The 21,088-nt window shown below is 32.7% G+C and overlaps 2 protein-coding genes across 3 annotated transcripts in view; one reads left to right on the top strand and one right to left on the bottom strand.

The window, feature by feature from the left end:
* The window catches only part of LOC120782648, a 76,593-nt gene that overhangs the window by 5,653 nt on the left and 49,852 nt on the right, over positions 1-21,088 (top strand). Inside the window, exon 1 of one of the 2 annotated variants that reach the window (XM_040115022.1) lies at positions 18,251-18,416. The exons of the other annotated variant lie outside the window; for it this stretch is intronic. Coding sequence (XP_039970956.1) covers positions 18,395-18,416 — 22 coding nt within the window. The 5' untranslated portion in view covers positions 18,251-18,394. Of the gene's footprint in view, positions 1-18,250; positions 18,417-21,088 lie in introns of those variants that run through there. 2 annotated transcript variants of the gene reach the window in all.
* On the bottom strand, positions 1,515-11,032 carry LOC120782647. The gene is made up of 7 exons (XM_040115019.1): positions 10,943-11,032; positions 3,284-3,648; positions 3,051-3,138; positions 2,531-2,987; positions 2,330-2,460; positions 2,184-2,264; positions 1,515-2,106 (listed from the first exon to the last, which is right to left on the bottom strand). Exons 2-7 carry the CDS (start codon positions 3,500-3,502, stop codon positions 1,790-1,792), a joined length of 1,293 nt encoding a protein of 430 aa, XP_039970953.1. The 5' UTR covers positions 3,503-3,648; positions 10,943-11,032; the 3' UTR covers positions 1,515-1,789.

The raw sequence follows: 21,088 nt of genomic DNA, 5'->3' as shown, positions 1-21,088 counted from the left end.
TTCTTGTTGGCAGTTTGGCCGGTCGGAAGAATCTCGGAGTGCAGCACTCCTCGGTATTCGAGGAAAAGTGACAACATAACCTTGAGTTTTAACCTGCTTTGTCGTAGTTTTTTCGACTTCAGCTCACCTTTGTCACGCTATTCGTCTGATTGATCGTCTGTTTCCAGGTCATAAGCACATATTCACTTATCAGAAAGCATTCTTTAGCAAACGTAACGTTTTTCGAACAAATTTAGTGATTTTGGAACCAATCAGGTTTTCACTTTCCTTGCGGCAAATGATCTTTCAATGGTTTCCACTAACCCTTCCTATATTTCAACAATGCCAGTAAGATCTTTAAATGTTATTCGTCGATTAACACTGGGATGTAATTATTATTTTTGATTTATTTTTGATGTAATAATAAAGAATGCTTTATTCTACGATGTAATTTCCCTTCTATAGTACTGTCCTCGACTATGCGCTATTCAATATTTCGATGTCGTTAAAAAAAGACGTTCTTACCATCTTCAGCTTTTCATTTAAATCAAATAAACCTTTTGAGCAAAATGTTTTGAGTCTGGGAAAAAAGTAATACTCCCTAGAGTTCAAATCTGGGAAATAACTACTACCCGAACGTAATTTCACGAATAATTTCCGGCTTTACTGCCTCTTGGAACCTTCTTGCATGCATTGCCTCACTTTTAGTAGTCCGATTATTATTACTTCTTCTTCTTTACTGGCGTAGACACCGCATGCGCGATTATATGTATATTATTTTGAATATATTAAGGTAAATTTGTAGATTTGTAACACCTATCGAGTCCTGGCTTTGCATCAATTTTGTTTTCTATATCAGGAAAGAATTCTTTAGCAAAACAAGAAGTTCACTTTTTCTTTTGTAAATAGAAACAGCAGAGGTATCATCACTTTGATAACAATAACTTGAGAACAATTGGATGAAATGTCATGCGACTTCAGTTATTTAAAGTTAGAGCTCTAAGGCAAGAATAGATGTTTTTGGTTTGTGAGCGACCTCTTAGTTGGCCAAAGGTTCTTCAGCTTAAACTTTTACATACAACCCGCATTGGAATTAAAAATTGAAAGCATTCGCGCCTTATATTGACAAAGGTAGGTAATTTTTGAAAAAAAAATGTATGGTGGCACCCATTGAAAACGAAAGCTAAAATAACAAAAATGAAACAGGCGATCCGAGCTCGGGAAGAAGAGGATAGACGTGTTGAAAATTTCTTATTTTTATTTTTTTCATTTCTCACCATTTTGAAAAGGTATTTTTTTAATTAATTTATTTATTTTTATTTTTTTTAATTTTTTTTATATATTTTTTTTTAATAAAGGACGATCCGTTTCGAGGTTTCTTAGTCTTGACTCATGGATAGATGACATCCAAAAAAGGCTATTGAAAAAAGTACCTTTACTTGGTTCTCCTGTTAAATGTGCAAATTACCATTTTTCAAATTTCTCAGTTTTCCTTGAGGCACTCACACATAAAAATGTATTTTTTATTTCTTTAAGTTTAATGCTTCTTAGTTTAACAGAGTACAAACAAGCAATTACACAAACTCTGTAAGTATAGTTGCTTAAATTAAGGCATAAAATCGTTAGCAATTTTAAATTAAATCCTTTTTTTTATAAAAAATACAGCATCATTAAAAACGGTATATTAAAAAATAAAAACAAAAGAAAAACGGCATACAATAACTTAAACTTACAAACTAAGCTATGGTTAATAAATGCTTTGTGACAATTTTAAATACTAGTAACTGCATTACATGCGACATGCTGCGCTCTAATCGAACTGTTTGCTCAGATAGTCGATGACATTGTCGCGTATATTGTCCGCACAGGGATTCAAATTCCAAAAGACTAAATTACAACCATAGCGCTGGAAGCAGCCGTACCGCACTTCGGAGTCGTTGGGCGCGCAACAGCTGGCTATGGCCCACACGCAGGCGGTGGAGGGGGATGCTGTTGACGGTGTCGGCGGTGGCGGGCGAGGCGGGCGTGTGGACGGGGCTGCGGGCAGTTGAAAGATGGGCGCTTCCGTTACGACGGGACTACGAACAGGCCCTGAATTACTTGCTGCTCCTGTCTCGTCTCTTGGGGCTACATATTTTTCAATGTACGGAAACGGAAATGATTAATGTAAGCAAAAGTTTCGATTTCTTTAATTGGATACTTACGTACAGCTGAAAGGGGTGATTCCGTGCGACGTGAAAACAGTGGCCTGGGTGTGCCCACAGTGATATTCAAGCGTTTATTGGCTACAAATATTTTAATAGCAGTCATTACAATGTTGTTGTAATTGTGTGTGGCATTTAGTACTTACGATTTCTGGTTGGCGTATAGTCGCGCCAAATCACGCGATCCGTGTTGTCTTCGCCGCCAAAACGAGTATTAACCGTAATTTTAGGCAACGTGCTAACAGGGCCGTTATAGAAGTCGCCGGCAACAGGTTGTCTGCGCAAAACACAAAAATTAAAAAACATAATTATCAGAATTTTTTTTCAATAAATTCAGATATAGTTACTTTTGATAACGCTTCACCGGCTCATAGCTCGGTAAGTAGTAGTTGGGTACTACAGGGTATGAACTGATCGAATTTGCACCTTTGAAGCGATAATACGGATTTTGATGACGTTTCTGCACTAGATGTTCACGGTGCCAAATTCTGTCTGTATCGCGACGTTGGCGATGATGCTGGAATTTTTTGGGGCGTTTATTGAGCAGGCGCTTCGCTTCCTCTTCGCCATCCACCAGCTTGGCATCAGCATCGGCCAGAGAAATGACCTCTACATGTGCCTTCGAATTGGCAGACTTTGACTCATCGGAAGTAACAATCGGTGCTGAGGATAATATATCGAAATAGATTTTCTCCGGTTGCAATGGATGATACTGCTCAGTGTTGGATTGATCGTTGATGCGACGGCGTCGATGCGCCGGATCTTTGTGCTTACGCAAGCGATGTGTGTTATTCTTTTTCGGCACTGTTTGGTTGGGAAAATATTATTTTTTATACATATGTGTAATAATAAGTGAGCATAATTTACCAAAATCTTCGCTCACGAAATCCTCTTTATACATTATAACCGGGTGATCTTCCTGCAGCACGCCATCGACCATTTTGGCATGGTGGAACTGCAGGTAGAAACAAAAAAAGTCGATTTAAATAAAATTACGCTGATTTATGTCGTTTACGACGCCTATGTACTTATAATATATACAGTATATATTTAGATATGCAGCACAGCACAAACACACATCAGCTTTAGTAGCCACCCACCTCAATATTATCCACATCGCCATATTCCTCGCTCAACGCCAGCCCAGCGTCGTCCAGAGGTATGATAACATCGCCTGTCGTCTCCTTGGGACGTGCATTCACCGGCACCGGCACCGCAATCAGCAGTAAAGCACATGCCAAAAACAAATAGCCGTGTAACATCCGTTTACACCGGAAGTTGCTGTCATACGACGCAGTTACGCCACTAAACCAGGTCATCACTGTGTGTGTGTGTATATGTTTATGCAATTTATCTGTGTATTTCAAAGGCGTGTTTGTCGCAAGACGGAAGTGACCGCGCGCGCAGGTGTGCAAGTACAAAAAGTTTTATTTATATTTGTTTTTATTTTAGTTTTCAGCTGCCACTGTAAGGAAATTTGATGAGATAAAATTATTAGATTGCAACGAACAAAACAAATAAATATTAATAAATTTCTGCTGGCATAAAAAATATAAAAATATGTTGATAAAAGTCCCTACTGAATGTGCATACTATTTCATTTTGCTTTAATGGCGGTATTTGCGGGTAGTAAGGGCGCACGATGGTTGAAAACTTTTTAGTTTAGCATATACACTGTTTATTTGAACATTACTTATACGCCATGTAGCACAAAAATATATTTGTTTGGTATATAGTTTAGTTATGTTAGAAGAATGTAATATAATATTTATATTAAAATAATATAAACTGAAATTTTTGTTCAAAATATACATTTTTATTAGAAAATAATAAAAACTTTAGTTATTGTAATTATTGTTCAAGTTAAAAAAAACTCCATTAGAAAGCCCTTACTATATATGAATACGTTGCTACTCATAAAATTCTAAAGAATTTTCTCAAATTAAGTCGTCAATCATATACTGTGCTGTGAAGATTCTTAAATGTGGTTTATTATTTATAGAGTGAAAAAAAAGTACTTTGAAGAAGGTTTGCCCGATAAATTCATTCATACAGCCAAGAAATTTGTATAGCTTAAATTTGAAAATTTGGAAAAAATAAAAGAAATGTGTTAAACGAAGAGCAAATATTCTTGTAGGCATTATTCCTCTTCACTTGAAACCTCAAAGTAATTTGTAAAATTTTTATTTAACTGTTGCTAACGTTTTAATTTTATTCTGGATATATGTATCTGCATTTTTCATAAGAATTTGAAATTTATGTTTAGTTGCTTCAATACCTAATCCCAAAACTCTTTCGGTTTCAGCATTTCCTGTTGGTTTAATTTTATAAAACATTTTATTTAAATTATTATTTGTACATATTAAGAAAATGAGAATCATCGGCTCCTCAAAAACTCTCTTTATTTAGTTTAATTTTATTTTTTTCCTTTTATAGACATTGCTGTTAGGCGACGAATATCTCGTAAACGCTTAACTGTATCGAAAACCAAGAAAAAACGTTAACTTCGGTTGCACCGAAGCTAACATACACTTCACAGGTGCATTTCTTTTAGTAACTATGTGTTCAGTTTATATGTAAGCTACATGCTATAGTAATCCGATTTGAACTATTTTTTCGGAGATTATGTTATTACCTTAAGCAGTAATCCATGTCAAATTTCGTGGAGAAATTTCGTCAAATGCGAAAGTTTTCCCTACAAGCACTTGATTCCGATCGTTCAGTTTGTATGGCAGCTATATGCTATAGTCAACCGATCTGATCAATTTCTTCGCAGATTACATTGTTGCCTTAGAAAATAATATATACCAAATTTCGTGAATATATCTTGTCAAATGTGAAAGTTTTCCATACAAGCATTTGATTCCGATCGTTCAGTTTGTATGACAGCTATATGTTATAGTGGTCCGATATCGGCCGTTCCGACAAATGAGCAGCTTCTTGAAGAGAAAATGACGTTTACAAAATTTCAAAACGATATCTTAAAAACTGAGGAGCTAGACGGACGGACAAACGGACAGATGACAGACAGACATGGCTAAATCGACTCAGCTCAACATACTGATCATTTATATATACACTTTATAGGGTTTCCGACGCTTCCTTCTGGATGTTACAAACTTCGTGAAAAACTTAATATACCCTCTTCAGGGTATAAATACATATAAAACTGTGAGGCGAATAAACTTCTCGTTACAATTAAGAGTTCATACTTGGAGAGACTGTCATAGAGGTGTCTAAGAAACTATTTTTCATTTTAGCTCTTTTTCTATTTTATTTATTTCAGCCACCCTAGTACATATTTTATAGGCTCTGGGAGATTTTAATATACCATGTTCGAGGCATAAAAAGTTAAAATTTTTAGAATAGATGAAATTTTTAGTAATAGGTTTTTTAACATTTTCGAATTATAAAAGAAAGCGAGGTGTTTAGAACATTCTTGGCAAATTCGAAAAAAATGGTGTGATAAGAACGTGAGATTTCATGGCGACCACTTCAAACAAAGTTGTTTTTCCGAGTATCGCGAGTTTTAAGTTTTAGGTTAAAACTTACCCAGACGAGTTGCCACAGCACTGAAACGGTTAAAGTTTTGAAAATAATTTTAATTTTGATAAACTCATCTTGGAAGATATTTTTGCATATCTAAATTATTGAAATATAAAGAAAGATATGCCTTCGATTTTATTAAATTTCTAAATAGAGTGATTTAGGTGCGATACATCGATAGAATATGCCTGTATGTAGGCCACGTTTACTTATTTATATTTTCTTCTCAAAGGCAAACACAAGTAAAAAGGGCTAGATTTGGGTGTAACCGCTCATTTTATATTCTTTCTGCTTGGAAACATTAAAAACTGGGATATTCCTTCAGGTGCTGGCAAAGTTGTATATTAAGTATGAACCCAATCTTATCTATTTTCGCCAATACCACATACTGCTAACTTGTCATTTAGTAAGTGACCTGAGTTTCATAAAGTATCCCACATACAATCACCAATATGGAGTAAAGTCATCCAGAACCTGTAGGTCACATTTACGTCGCCCCGAGGTTTGAAAATATTTATTTAGTGGGTGCAAATTCTGTTCCAAAACGGCTGATTTAATTTTATTAAATATTTACTTTTGAAAAATTTGTCAAACACTTTTCGCAATGAATCAAGATAACTTTGGAGGCAAAACGCAAACCAAACAGCCGAGTGATGTTTCCAAGTAACGAAAAAACTATCATGCTTGCCAGTCTGGTACTTCGTTACTCGGTAAAACGGTAATTTTTTAATTTTACAAAAGCAAAATGCACGTAAAAAATGAAATACAATGATATGAATTAACAATGCAGATCTGAATACCCCATATATTAGGTATATGGGAGCTCAAAGGAATATTGACCCGATTCAACCCATTTGTACCACACAGACATCCTACATACAATCAGGAAAGGGTTCTCTGGGCATTTCTATTACAGGGGCTTGAACAGGTTTTCTTGAATTTAAATACATAAAACCACTATATCTATTCCGATTAATTTTAGGTGTTCCGTACAACCGTTAGATGAACAAAACTATTAAAATCTGTAGCAACATTTTGCAAGGGTATAAAAATAAATTCAAAGTTTACTCAACTAAAATAGATGTATGGGTGTTCTTGTTATCGTAATACAGCCATAGTTTAAGGGGGGAGCCTGCTTTAGAGGCTTAAAAAATTCCATTTGTTTGAGGAGTTTTATGGGAAGGAAAGGAATAAGTGATTAAAGCAAAATGTCTAGGGTGTAGTTATATATTTAAACATCATTCATAAACTTTTTGGATACAAAATCTTTGATATTCTGCCTTTGGGAAGCAATTGCTCAATCCATCTCGCATGTGGACTTGTCGAACGGCGGGCAGGATGCAGGATTTATGTCGGAAACAAAAAATTCAAAAAGATTCGTATTTTTTAATAATTTATTTTCTAGTTTAACTAAACAAATTCTACAAAAAAGTGTAAAATTTTACAATTTTTTTTATAAATTGAAAAAAAGTGTTTTTGACCAAAAAAATTTTAATTTATGTTGTTTTAAAAATATGTTCAAACTTGACTTTTCTTGGTTTCTTTTTTTAGTTTAAATAGAAGATAATTTAATGGCAAAGACAACTAACTTTGCCCCAATTCCATACGACGTTTAGTTTTTTTCTATCTTGCCCGCCAATTAAGAAAAATCATAAAAATGAAAAACGGAGAAATCGCGCGCCAAAGTTTTCGCTTTCTGCCCAAGCGCTCATATATCTGCTAGACGCTTGGTCAATATTTCTCTTCTAAGTTCGAAAATATTCGAGTTTCTATAACTTTGGGGACATATCCTTAGATTATTTATAAAGAGATTTAAGCAAAAAAAAAAAAAACAATTTTTTGAAGCTTCTAAAGCAGGCTCCCCCCTTAATACGGCTTAAGTTCTCACTACTGTAATTTGCATATTTGATAACATTATTGCAACGCATAGTTAAGGCAATGATGACTAATAATATGCGTTGAAATTGGCTAGATATTTACACCGCATTAGCGCTTTCATCAACGATGGGGCCAAGCTCTTCCTATATGCAAATGAAAAATGCCGTATCTCTCTCATAAGGAACATTGCATTAAGAATCACATTACACGCCGCATTATTGTGTCTGAGCATGCGCATTAGATATGCAGAATGCAATGATAGTGCCAGCTGAACAATTGTACTTCCGCACGAACCGCATAAATAATGACCGCTATACAAAAGACAACAACAATTATAAAAACAAAAACAAGACAGAAATGACAAAAGTGTAAAACAAAAAAAAAAAACATACAACAAAACAAAAATATGGCTTTGAATGCCAGCTTCGACAACAAATATATTTGCAAGTTAATTTGCTGAGCAATTCTCAGTTTGCGCTGGTTTTGTGGTTGCGCCGGTAACTTACTTCTTGCGGCTGCTTGGTAAGTTGGTTGCATGGTTTCATTAAACTTACACAAAAAGCCAAACGCACACTTTCCGGCCTACTAGTTAAAGTTGGCGAGGTGACATAGCCTTGAAGATTTGCAGTTTGTGTAGTTTTGCGAGCGTAACCAAGGCAAGAACTTAATGCTGTGCGTAATAAATATGCAAATTATATATACATATATACCGATTAACATACATATGCCTAGTAATTTGTATGTATTCAGTGTCTTAAAGTCGCACGCGTTATTTATTGCTTATTTTATTTCGTTTCTTTTGAATTTTTTCTTGCAAACTACATTTCCTTTTTGTGTTGAATACCGCCGTTATTTTGCTGTGGTTGCTCGCAATCCACACTGCAACTAACCACAACAAGTGCGCGGCTTTTGCTCATCTTGTCAGTGGATTTGTTTGGTTAACTTTTTAATTTAGCCGCAACAGCCGCTAGATATGCCGTTGCGTATGGCAAAAGTTTGAATTGCATATTTTGACTTTGTAACGGTACTTTTACTTTACAAATGCCTCCGCGAAATTCGGCATGTTGTGGGTTGAAATGTGCTCGTTGTGGTATTTATTAAACTTAAATATTTGTTGTTGTTTTTGTACTGCTACTCAAAGCACTTTAGTCAAAGCTATAGCAGCGGAGATTTATCAACACAAATTGACAGCTGCTGTCGAGATTCCGTAATGAAGAAAATTTGAATTATTTTCGCTTGAATTGTCAAAAATTTTTATTGAGAAGTTATTAGAACAAAAACTTTTGTGTTATTGGAAAGTTTTAATTTCGTTAGTTGTTCGAATTGTCGGAGACTGAAGCGCTTTGTAACTTGCTACTGGTCGGCAAAGTTGACATTCTTTTTTCATAACTGATTAACTGATCATAAGATTTGAATTGTTATTGAAAAATTTCTTATTTTACATGTGTTCTTTTTTTCAATTTTTATTTAATTTTTTTTTTAATTAAATTTTATTTTACTTAATTTTTTTTTATCGAAATCTTATTTTATTTCATTTAATTTAATTTAATTATTTTTTTTTTTTGAATTTCATTTTATTTTTTCTTAATTTTATTTTGCTGTATTAAAATTAATTTTTTTATAATTCGTATCTTTTTTACTCTAATTTCATTTAAATTTTTTTCATTGTATTTAAATTATATATTACTTAATTTTACTTTCTAATTTTTATTTTGTAATTATTTAATTTTTTATTTTATTTTATTTGAATTGATTGAACTCTATTTAATTTTAATTTGATTTAGTTTTTTTTTTACTTTACTTAACTTAAATTAATATTTTATTTTTTTCAGTTTTTTTGTTATATTTAATATATGTATATGTTTTAATTTTTTTATTTTTGTTTTTTAATGTTCTTTAATTTAATAAAATTTTATTTAAATGAAATGTTAAACTTAATTATTTTATTTATTTTATTTTATATTCATTACATTATTTATATATATTAAACATTTATTTTATCTTAAATTATTTTATTTTTTTTATGAATTTAGTTTAATTTTATTTTTTAATTTATTTAAATTTAATTTGATTTATTTTTAATGTATTGAATTTTATTTAATTAAGTTTAACCCTATTTAGTTTTTTTGCTGTATTTAGCGTAATTTAATTTTTTTTATTTAAATTTTTGTGATATTTTACATATTTTTTTTATTATTTTTTTACTTTAATTTTATTTAAATTTAATGCTTTTATTTAAGTTGTATTTTATTTAATCTTATGTTATTTAATTTTTTATTTTGCATTAATTTTATTTTTTACCTTTTCTTTTATTTAATTTCTTATTTAATTTCAATTTTTTTCTTTAATTTAATTTTTTATTTGATATGATTTTTTTCTTATGTTGTTTTATTTCTTATTATGTTTTATTTTTTGAATTTTGGTTAATTTATATACATTTTGTTTATTTTTTTTTTTGCTTTATTGAACATAATTAAATTTTGTGTATTTATTTTTAAATAAAATTTTTATGATATTTTGTATATTTTTTTATTTTTTTTTGCATTCAATATTTTATTTTATTTAAACTTTGTTTTAGTTTATTGTAATTTATAATAACATTTTTTAATTTTGTTTTACTTTAATTGTTTTTTTTTATTTCAATTTTTTTATTTTATTTTTTTTCGATATTATTGGTGCTTTAATTTCGGGACAATCAGAACATTTTGTCATTTATTATAAATGACACAGGTCAATAAAAACACCGACAAAATTCTGGCACAAAAAGCTCAACTTAGGAACCAATTTTTTAACCAATGCCATTATTTCGGAAATGTGTGTTTTTTTTACTAATATTCAATTCCATTAATTACAAAAAAAAACAATTTTGCACTTTTTTTCAAATATTTAAAATTTGAATAATAATTGTTTCATATTTTAAAATTTTCGGAAAATGTTTGTCCATTTTATTAAATTTTATTTCATATTTTTAATAAATTCATTTTTTATACAAAATGTTTATTCAAAAATCATTTTCTAAATCCATTTTTAAAAAATACGCGTTTGATTTTATTGAAAAAACCGGGAAATTTTAGCACTAATCACACTTTCTTGTAAATTTCTTAAGAACAAAAAAAAACAATATTTAATCACACCATGTGGCCGTTATTCAAAAAATGTTTGAATTATTTCTGTTTACAATAACATTAAATTTTGTTGCTACAATTGTTGCTTTACTTCACCGCACTTAGTTCTGCCCGTTTTGTTGGCTTCAAATCACCAGTGCAAATATAAACAATTTTTTCTTTTTTTAAATTTTAATTACCATAAACAGTTTCGTATCTCTTCGCACTTACACTCTTGCTACTTATAATACTCCAATTATGAATTATATGCTCAAACGCGACGCGACTTGAGCGTCTCTATGCGCGTGCAGTCGGGTATAAATCAACTGTTGAATTGAGAAGTGATGCATGAGTAGAAGCGTTTATATACTCGCAAAGACCTTTTACTAAGCGATCTTAAGTGTAGGCTATACTATTCCAGAAGTTTGCAAAGCTGGCACGCGCATATGTACATACATATAATATATGTATGTACGAATGTAAACAATTAAGAGATTACGAATAATGCGCGCTTTGCTCGCGCCAAGATAGTAGTACACAACCTTTGCTATCAGCATTGGCAATTCTTGTACGATCTAACGCAAAGAGCGCGTTCTTCTAAAAGAGTTTTTAATATCGGATTTTAAAAGTCAGACGGCCAACTAGTGGTACAAATGTTGCGCTACCGAAATGCTATAGTGTGTACACAGCATAATACCAAAAAATACTGTCGATTGTAAACAAATGAATGGCAAATGAGAAAAAAACACCAAAAATTAAAAAGATGAAACATTAAAAAGCTTTCAAACAAAAATCGCCAATTTTTATTTGGCGTGCAGAAATTGGACTACCTAAAATTGACATGAACGATATTGCTGGTTTTCTCGGAATTTTCCAATTACTTCAATTATTTATAATTTTCGCAATAAATGTTTTTAAATTTTTGGCAATGCTTTTGCTTCATCGGCGCTTGTTTGCGTATGCTTCTCAATTACTTACTGTTCTCGCTTGGCTACGTCATGCCGCGCAACGCAGCTGCTTCATTCGTACATTAACTTCTTAAGCGCTATGCGTCAACACCGAAACCTATTTTATTGTCTTATCACAAATTGTCAATACTTTTCTCTTATCTGTTTTCCACTAATATTTGCTTATCTTTAATCAATTTCAAAATGTCGATGACGTTGCACATTGCTCGCTTGATTAGTCAACTAAGTAAACAGCGTGTAGTAACTGTAATCGGAAATTAAAAAATGGTATTTCATTCATCACTTGTATAAATGTTTACCTGTTGTTTCTAGTATGAAATGACTAATAGCGAAGTGCCTTTAGAATTTTTGCAGTCTCAAAATTCTTTGTAAATTATTCAGTAAGTTTAAATATGTCTTTTCTTCAAATGTTGTTGGGTATGACGTAGTGGGAATTTCCGAAACGTGCCAGAAGCGCAACACAGTTCAAAAATAAGATATCGCGGGTTAAAAGAAATACTTAACTCAGATTTGACGAATTTATTTTCGTGAACTGAGCACAGAAACAGTTAAAAGAAATTTTCTCTTAAAACACATATCTCCTGTGGCCGAAACTATTAAGAAACCGATTGCAGAGCAGAAGTTTTTTTAGATCAGAAACAACAAACAGAAACTTTTCTTTTCAATACTGAAATGAAAAGTACAATCAAAACACTATATTTTTGTTTAAATTCTGGGCTTATTAGTAATTTTTTGACGTGAAGTTCAATAAAAAGAATATTCGAAGTAAGCCAAACTGTTTCTCAAATTCTGGTTTTATATCAAAACAAACACAGTGAACCCCCAGTGAACTTTAAACAAACAATGCGTTTAAATTCCTATGAAATTCTGTGGAAATTCACGCATGCTAACTTTTTTTCCTTAACAATTCAGTTTTATCAATCCGCAGTGAGAATTAAAACTATAAATAAATAAAAAAAAAAACATATTACGACATGTGAAAAATATTTTTATGGTACTTTTCATGCAGTTAAAACCCTCATTATCATAATTAGGGTAAATTTCGGAATATATTAGCATGATTTCGAATGAAATAAGTAAATATTATAGTTTGAACAGCAGATGCTCAGAAACTCAATCATTGTGCTTTTAATAACAAAAACATTTCATAAATGTTACAACAAATACTATAGCTTATGATTTTGTGGCATTATTTTGAGGAATAATGTTAAAAATTGTAAAAATTATATTTAGTTTAGAGTTGGACTTTGACCTCGAATAACCTTTGAACCAGTCAACTTTCCAAAAAATTTATTTACTCGTTTTACAGATCGTTAAATTCTGTTCAAGAATAAGATTTAATTTTCACTGCGTAATAATTTGTTCAAATACATATAGACTAATGCAGAAGCCTTAAAAATTAAAAAAAATGGAAGAAATTTACCTTCGAAAACGTAAGACAAAATAGCAAACTTTAAAGGAAAAATAACTTAAGTGCGATTCTAGGTCGGAAAACGGAAGGTGGATGGTATGGTTGAATTTTTAAGTGTGAAAAGTGGTTAATTTCGATTTCAGGCGAAACTACGATTTCTATAGAAAACAGATGTACATATGGCATTGTTGTATTTCACCTTTATTTATAAACTTTTTTCACATAACCTCAAATTTTATATGAAAAAATTAAATATCCAAGGTTTTGGATTTTTGTACTCTGATAATATATGTATGTATATCCTGTAAGGGGATAAAACTTTGTACGAATAATTTCTCAGCGCCAATACAGGGTTTGTCCGGAAAGTAATAGGACTGATTTTCTTTCGCCGCGTACGGTAGAGGGCGTTCCTAGCTAACGAACCAGTGGCTAGAAAATTGTCTCCGAGCACCTGGAGAGTCGGGACAAATATTTTCGCGAGACGTGTTTCTGTGAATCAAACTGTCTACGCCACGTGGAAGTCCTCAAGAGACTCAAACGAATCGGGTCCAACAAGACATCGCAGCCGCATGGAGTATGAAGTGTGCGGTTACACCCGAACTTAGCTCTTCCTTACTTAACTATTATTATTTTATACAAAACACAGCTTTCTTTCACGAAATTTGGTTGAAACTTATATTCATATGTCGTACATTCACGGTTAATTGGTTATTTAAAAAATTTTGTATTTTGACTTAAAATCGAAAAAATCTAGATTTAATTTAAAAATTCTCACGTCAAAATATCAGTACTTTTTTTAATCAATAGGCTTTATGTTTATTAAAATCTCTACTTTCTGGTGGTATGAAATACACATACATTTTTATGGTAATTTTTTACATAAAATGCAAACAAGACCACACTAAACATTTGGAAAACTATTCAATGCTGCTTTTTCGTTTCATTTGTACATTATTTCGAAATATCTTTTCTAGATATTTTCAATAAATATGATATCAGTAGAACTTTACTGTTAGTAGTGACATTATTCTAAGTTATGAACCGAATTAAAATTTTGCTATAATATTTTACATGTGGATTTATTATTTTTGTTTTAAATTTCTAACCTAAAAAAAGTAAAAACATTTTATTTCTCACACACTAGCTAATCAATACCCGTATTGGAAAAAAATTTAAAGGAAGTTAAATATAAATCAGAAATACAGTTTTCCATTTCAGTGAGTACCAAAGGTATTTCAACCGCAAACCACAACCCAAACAAATGAAACGACGAATGAAAGCGAACTAATACAAGCAAAATCATCAACCTGTATCCTTTACACATACACACACACACTTGCACGCTTCTGAGTATGTCGGTGGGTTTGTGACACATACGAGTAGGGCGAAGTAACTTCTCATGTCTCTTTCTCTGTTCGTTGGTTCATCAAGTTGTCCAAAACTTTTTCTATGAGCATAGTTTAATGAGGCGCAACAACTTCGTGTTTGAGTTGAATCCAAGAATATTTCCTTTTTCGTGCTCCTTCTTTTTTCTTGTTTTTTCACAATCTATTTTTAAGGAAAGAATCAGCCGCCGTTGAGGTTCTATAGATTTGTGTGCGTTTCATTAGTAAAACTTAGAAAGTGGAAGGAGAGTCATAAAACAAATCTGAACTAATTCGTGTAATGGCACATGTAGGGCAAGATGCATGTGATCCTTTTGAGAGGTCAGCTGACTTTTTCAACTCACTGAATTCAGTGAACTTTAAGCAATTAGGTGAAAAGGTCATTGCGATTATCATTTTGTAGGCGTAGGCAGTGATATTTCATAAGTATTTTCTCTAGGACTGCATTTAAAGCACTGAGATCAGGTAGAGTCATACGAGTTTTTGATTATAACCGATTTTCTATATATTTGAAAATATGTATTATGCTAATGGATGTATAGCATTAGTATGATTTTGCGACCCCAGATGTCCACAGCAAGTACGAAGGCTGCTATATATATTCTGGCCTAGGGCAATACTAAGTGTTGCCAGGTGCAATCTGACATTTCCATTGGAAAGTTTGACATTTTTTAGCATAACATCACTCAGAACGTTTTGCCATTTAATCGTGAATTGTTTAATTTGCAGGGAATTAAAAATTCATCTCGGTCAAAAAATGGAATTAACTCGTGAACATTTTCGTGCGATCATTTTTCACAACTTTCGACGTGGATTATCACGACAAGAGTGCATCGATGAACTAAAAACTTTGTATGGCTATGAAGCATCTTCCTATAGCACTGTGAAAAACTGGTACAACGAATTCAATCGTGGCCGACGCTCGCTCAAAGACGAGTTCCGTGAAGGTCGTCCAAAAACAGCCGTTTTGCCAGAAAACTTCGATGCCGTACGTGAACTGATAATGCAAGACCGTTATGTAACATACCTTCAGATAGAGGCATGCCTATGCATTTCTCCCACCAGCATACATTCGATGTTGCATGAACACCTGGCCGTAAAAAAGGTTTGTTCTCGTTGGATCCCACAATTTGACAATCGCTCAAAAAAGGCTCGTGTGGATTGGTGTAAAGAAATGCTGAAAAAATACGATAGCGGTGCTTCAAAAGACGTTTATAAAATCGTCACAGGCGACGAATCATGGATCTATGCGTATGAGCCCGAAACAAAACAGCAGTCGACAAAAAAAATAAAAATAAAAAAATAATAATTAAAAAAAAATACCATTTTCGTTGATAAATATGCCTATTTACATTATTTGGCCAGAAATATATATAGCAACCTACGTATGAATGTGCCTCTCCCAATTTTCGAGTACTTTTTGCACCCACTCAAGTCTTATGTCGTGAATAGCACGTCCAAAATTGACATCCAAAGCTTGAAGTGGGTCTAGTTTATTGCTAAAGACCAATGACTTCAAATAGCCCCACAAAAAGTAATGATCTAATGGTATTAAACACAATTTATTGGAGGCCAGAAACTGAAAGGCCTGACACTGAATGGCCTCCAATAAATTGTGTTTAACACCATTGGATCATTACTTTTTCTTGAAATAATCGAATCTCCAAACTTTTTTCGCAATAATTCGGTTGTTGCATGGACTGTGTGGTTCGTAGCACGTATTTCTGGAACCAGATGTTATCAAGATCAGCTTCTTCCAATTGCGGCCATAAAAAGTAACAGTATAGTAAAGAGGCAGGAATGGTGTCATCAGCTTCATTTAGAAAGAAGTACGGACCGATGATTTCACCAGACCAAAACCACACCAAACTGTCAATTTAGATGAATGCAATGGTTATTCATGAATAATTTGTTTCTTCGAACCAGAATCGACTGTTTTTTTCTTTATTCACCGCACCACTCAGATGAAAGTGAGCCTCATCGAAGAAGATGATTTTCTTGAAAAAAAATCGTTATCGTTTTCAGGTTGTTCCAAGCCGAAATCAGTAAATTCGCGACGTTTAAGGTGGTCCATTGGTTTCAGTTCTTGAGTGAGAACAACAAATCATTTCTCAGAATGCGCAAGGTTTTGGTTTGAGAAAGTTCCAATTTTTGAGAATGGCTTGGAATCGACAAATTGCAGTCTTCAGCAACACTTACCTAAACGGCAGCAATATTTTCATTGCTGCAAAGGGTTTTCGATTCCAAATAGAAAGGTTCTACCAAGAAGGACTTGAGAAAAATATTTCTTAAGACTTTACCGAAGTGATTATATGTGCCTTTGCTTATATTAATCCTCTTAATGATAATTTTTTGCCAATTTTGCCCTTTTAAGCCTTAGAGTCACGAATAATCATATAAATAATATTGAACATATGTTCTTTCGTCTTATGAGATGAAGTGCTTTGGTGTTGCAGTTGAAGTCCTTATCAAACAGTCTATATACGAATCGTGAGAAAATGATTATTTTAAATGTATTTTGCTTAATTTGTTCTCAAATTTCTTTACAGGAATGATTAAATCGCGCTCTAGTTTTGTAATATCTCTTCACTAAGAGATAGTTATTATCAATCTCATCTCTAGTACGTACAAAAAGTTAAATATGTCCCATGAATAAATTCTCATGGGGATCCCGCAGTAATCGATTATCTGATTTTGATTATTTAGACATAATTAAATCAATAAATACAACAATAACAACAATAACAACCACTCAATTAATGAAAAATTAATAATTTCACGCCACAGTCTCATAAAAGTAAGAGCTCCCCCAGCAGCTGCACTTGCCTTGATGTAGCTGATAGAAAGTTAGCACCTCTACAGTCGCTCTCGCCCACCGACAACCATAAAACCTCTCGTGGCTGCTAATGGCGAGCACTTGTCGTAAATTAATTCAACCACAAACTGCAGCAAATAAAGTTGCGCTGCAATTATATTGAGTCCGTTCAATGATCAAAGCAGAAGTGCAGATAAAACGAGGCATAGCCAAAGGATACAACATACCTTTCACTCAGTGCCCGGCGGACAGGTATTTTAAAAAATATGCCCTGGTGTTGTTGCTAACTCAAGTAACGGCAACTCGCCTAAGGCGAAAAGGTGCACTTACACACACACACATACGAGTATTGCAAGCTAGACAGCCGAGCTGTGCACTTTTATGTGTTGTGTGTGTGTGCTTGCACATCGCTGTAGGCACATCCTTGCATTTTATGCTTGGCGCTCGAGTTGCTCGCTGCAATGATTGTCAATGAAAATCAAGTTTATCGTTTATTGATGAAAGCTGCGGTGTTACAACTGTCCATGTATATGTAACTGTTTTTGTATTTGTATATATGCATGCGTTTGCTATTGTTGTTGCTTGTAAAGTATGGCGATTTTATTGCAACATAAAATATATCGCAAATAAATTGTGGAATTTTGCTGAGCTTAGTGTTCCATTCGAGTTGCCAACGTTAAAACGGGAAACTTGCCTTGGCGCAACTTGCCGCCAATGCGACAAATCAAAAGAGATTTTCCTCCTCATTGCAGTTTCACCACAAGTTGTACACGAAAACGAAATATTTTATTGTAGTGAAACTGGAATTTTGTTTAATGCAGATATTTTCGATATTTAAGCGTTTGTGTACGTTTTACAATTGTGTTCAATTTATTATATTATTATATATTTATCAAGTGCAAGGGTATAGTTAGAGGTATGCCATGTAGAATTCTAAATTATATGGCGTCCATTTTATTATTGACCCCATTAGTGATGTGTTCACAGTGCGAAGAGCAAACGGCAATGTTACAGCGGTAGTATTGGCAATAATGCAATATTTTCTACATATACACCGATTGAAACGTGTAGCAAATGCATTGAGGAGCAAATTAGTTAAGGATCATGCAGGCATCGGTGCAAAGAGGTGAGAATTCTAGATGAAAAACCATTTAAAAACTAATTTTCATACTACAAAACGTTAATTTTTACAATATTTCATTTAATTATTAGTCATGTCCCGCTCGCCATTACTGTCCTCGTTAAAATGGCAAAAAATTACTAGTAAAAGCTGCAAAAAAGTTATATAGCATAAACTCAAGATCGATAAAAAGTTTTTTCTAGAATGGGAAGACTTTTATCTCCATATTTTAGTTAATGTGTGTTTAGCAGCTGTTTGGTTGAGATACACAATTTTTCTGCCAGTTTATATATATTAAATCAATGGACTTAAAAGACGTTTCTTGAAACGGATTTTCAAGTTTTTCAAACAAAAAAAGGATCCAAATGTGGCAAAGAGGATGAGTTTTCTGTTTTATTGAATGTGAGCATTGTCGCGCTCCATACCCGAAACATAAACCAACCTAAAAGATTCTATTATGCTAGAATGTGACCATTAATGCGATTCATAACCAAAACATTAACCAAAATGGCTGAGACTATCGGAAGGAGATACTGAATTCTTCTGGTATCTGATGGCAACTCGGCGATTTTCGCCCAATCTTTATACCAACGAAATATATTTTTGGTGATAACATGGACTCCCCAGGGTTATTCGCAACCTAAATGTCTCTAGTTTTGTGTTTAGCCGTAAAGTCGCTCACAATCATGTTAGAATTTGAGCACTGATGTGCTTCGTACCCAAAACATTAACTAAACAATCTCTCTGATGCCACCATGGCGTTTTTCAATTATTGTTTCTTTAACTTTCGATCTTATCATCATGAATGGAGGTAGATCAAGACCTTCACTCTATCTATGTGCCACCGAAAGGTTTTTGTTCGTGATAACATGGACTCCCTAAGGCTATTTCAGATATTTGTCGCACTATAAATAAATGGAAAGCATATCCTGTATCGAAAAATTTTAATACTCAGAAACCCGATTTTAATTTTTCATTGCGCGTGTATATAATAATAATGATTTTCGCAGCTTCGTACCCTATAATTGCATTCACTTCGGTTTCAATATAGAGTTGTCAACGAAAGTCAATTATCCAAATAAAGTATTTGTCGTTCACAAGTACTTATATAGCACGACATTGGAACAAGTTCATGAAATGAAATTTTATTTTAAATAATTGGTCTTCCAAACAAACAAACTTAATTTTATCCTTGTTCTAGAGGTTCTGAAGAGACTTTCATCAATAAGCATTGAGACTCGAATTAGACTCATGTCAGTTTTCAAAATTTTTGCTATGCTGTGGTTGAAATCATGAGCAACAAATCCTCTGATGAATAAAACTTGGAAACAAAATTTTAAATCTGAAATTGTTGTTACTTCAACACATTTCCAACGGGCCCATAGCATTGCTTTGATATATGACAATATTTAAATTTCTCTTAAGGGGTTATATGCGTTGTGTTGCGGAAAAATAAAGGAAAATTTGGGAAACTTTTAGAGGATGTAGCGATCATTTTATTGAATATGAATGTTGACCGATCACAACGTACTTATATAACCCCATAAGTCGATAAAGAGCAAAGTTTTCAACCTCTAAATGTGATTACCGTAATTTCCGTGGTGGAAAACATAATTTAACCTTAAACTATTATAACAATGACAACAAAACCAGCAACATTAATTTAAAAGTATTCAACTTTTAGACGTAATATATGTTTATAGATCAATTAAAAAAATTATATCAAATAATAGATAAAATAGTTGGATTATACTTTTATTTCTATTTCTGGGAAAAAATTATATTCCTAACCTCCACATCATTTAACAGACAAACTATAGCCTAATCATCAAAGTTAACTTTGCAAAATTTTCCTAGTAATCTATCTCTGTATACTATGTAAAAACATAACTAAATATATGAATTATTAACATTTTTTTATTCTTATCATAAATAATTTTCCATACCTTAAAATTTCTTGCACAATTACTGCTAACTATTTTGAGCTTCACAACTTCAAAATATTCAATATATTCCAACAACATGTTCTGTGCAACGAACTACAAAGAAGCTGCTGGTATTTATTGGCAGTATTCATTGCCCACAGCCAAAAGATGTTTACTTGACTCAACATGCAAGTATTTTATCACAGATATCTGCTGTGAGGCATTTCAGTTATTTTTACATTTTTTTTACAAAATTTATTTACTTTTACAAGCGATAAAATATGTACGCACATGGCATTGACGTAGTTGGAATTTTTACGACTATGTCACATAATATCACAAGATATATTTGTGAATATATACATTTATTAAGGTATGCGTTATTTTCCTTGTTAATTTTCTTTTTGCGCGCTTGAAGTGCCACTGAACTTTTAGTTTAAATTATGCACCGTAAAAGATCTTTATTTTCAATAAAAAAAACCTGCTTAAATAATGTTTCTGTTCTTATGTATAGTATATCGTAGATTTTTTTGATACTTTACATTAACCCTCATCGAGACCTTCGGGTCTGGCCAGGCATCTTTTGTTTTTAAATGTTATTTAAATATATTTAGAGTGTAGCAAACGACTTGCGCTTCCAGGTAGCTTCCTAGCATTTTATTGTCTATAGAATTCAGAAAAAAATTCAAGGATATCGTATCGAAAAGGACGAAAAAAGGATATTATAATATTATACCTTAGTGCACCAATGGT

This window comes from Bactrocera tryoni, chromosome 1 (assembly GCF_016617805.1).
Source record: "Bactrocera tryoni isolate S06 chromosome 1, CSIRO_BtryS06_freeze2, whole genome shotgun sequence".
NCBI lineage: Eukaryota > Metazoa > Arthropoda > Insecta > Diptera > Tephritidae > Bactrocera > Bactrocera tryoni.
The sequence above is the reverse complement of the archived record's forward strand: the minus strand, read 5'-3'. Positions and strand labels throughout refer to the sequence as shown.

What these genes read in the sequence shown, in the direction of transcription:
- LOC120782647 (XM_040115019.1), bottom strand. Translation starts at nt 3,502, where the DNA reads ATGACCTGGTTTAGTGGCGTAACTGCGTCGTATGACAGCAACTTCCGG. An exon ending in TTTCGTGAGCGAAGATTTTG is followed by an intron (nt 2,988 to 3,050) that starts GTAAATTATGCT and finishes CCAACCAAACAG; the next exon opens with TGCCGAAAAAGAATAACACA. An exon ending in CTATACGCCAACCAGAAATC is followed by an intron (nt 2,265 to 2,329) that starts GTAAGTACTAAA and finishes AAATATTTGTAG; the next exon opens with CCAATAAACGCTTGAATATC.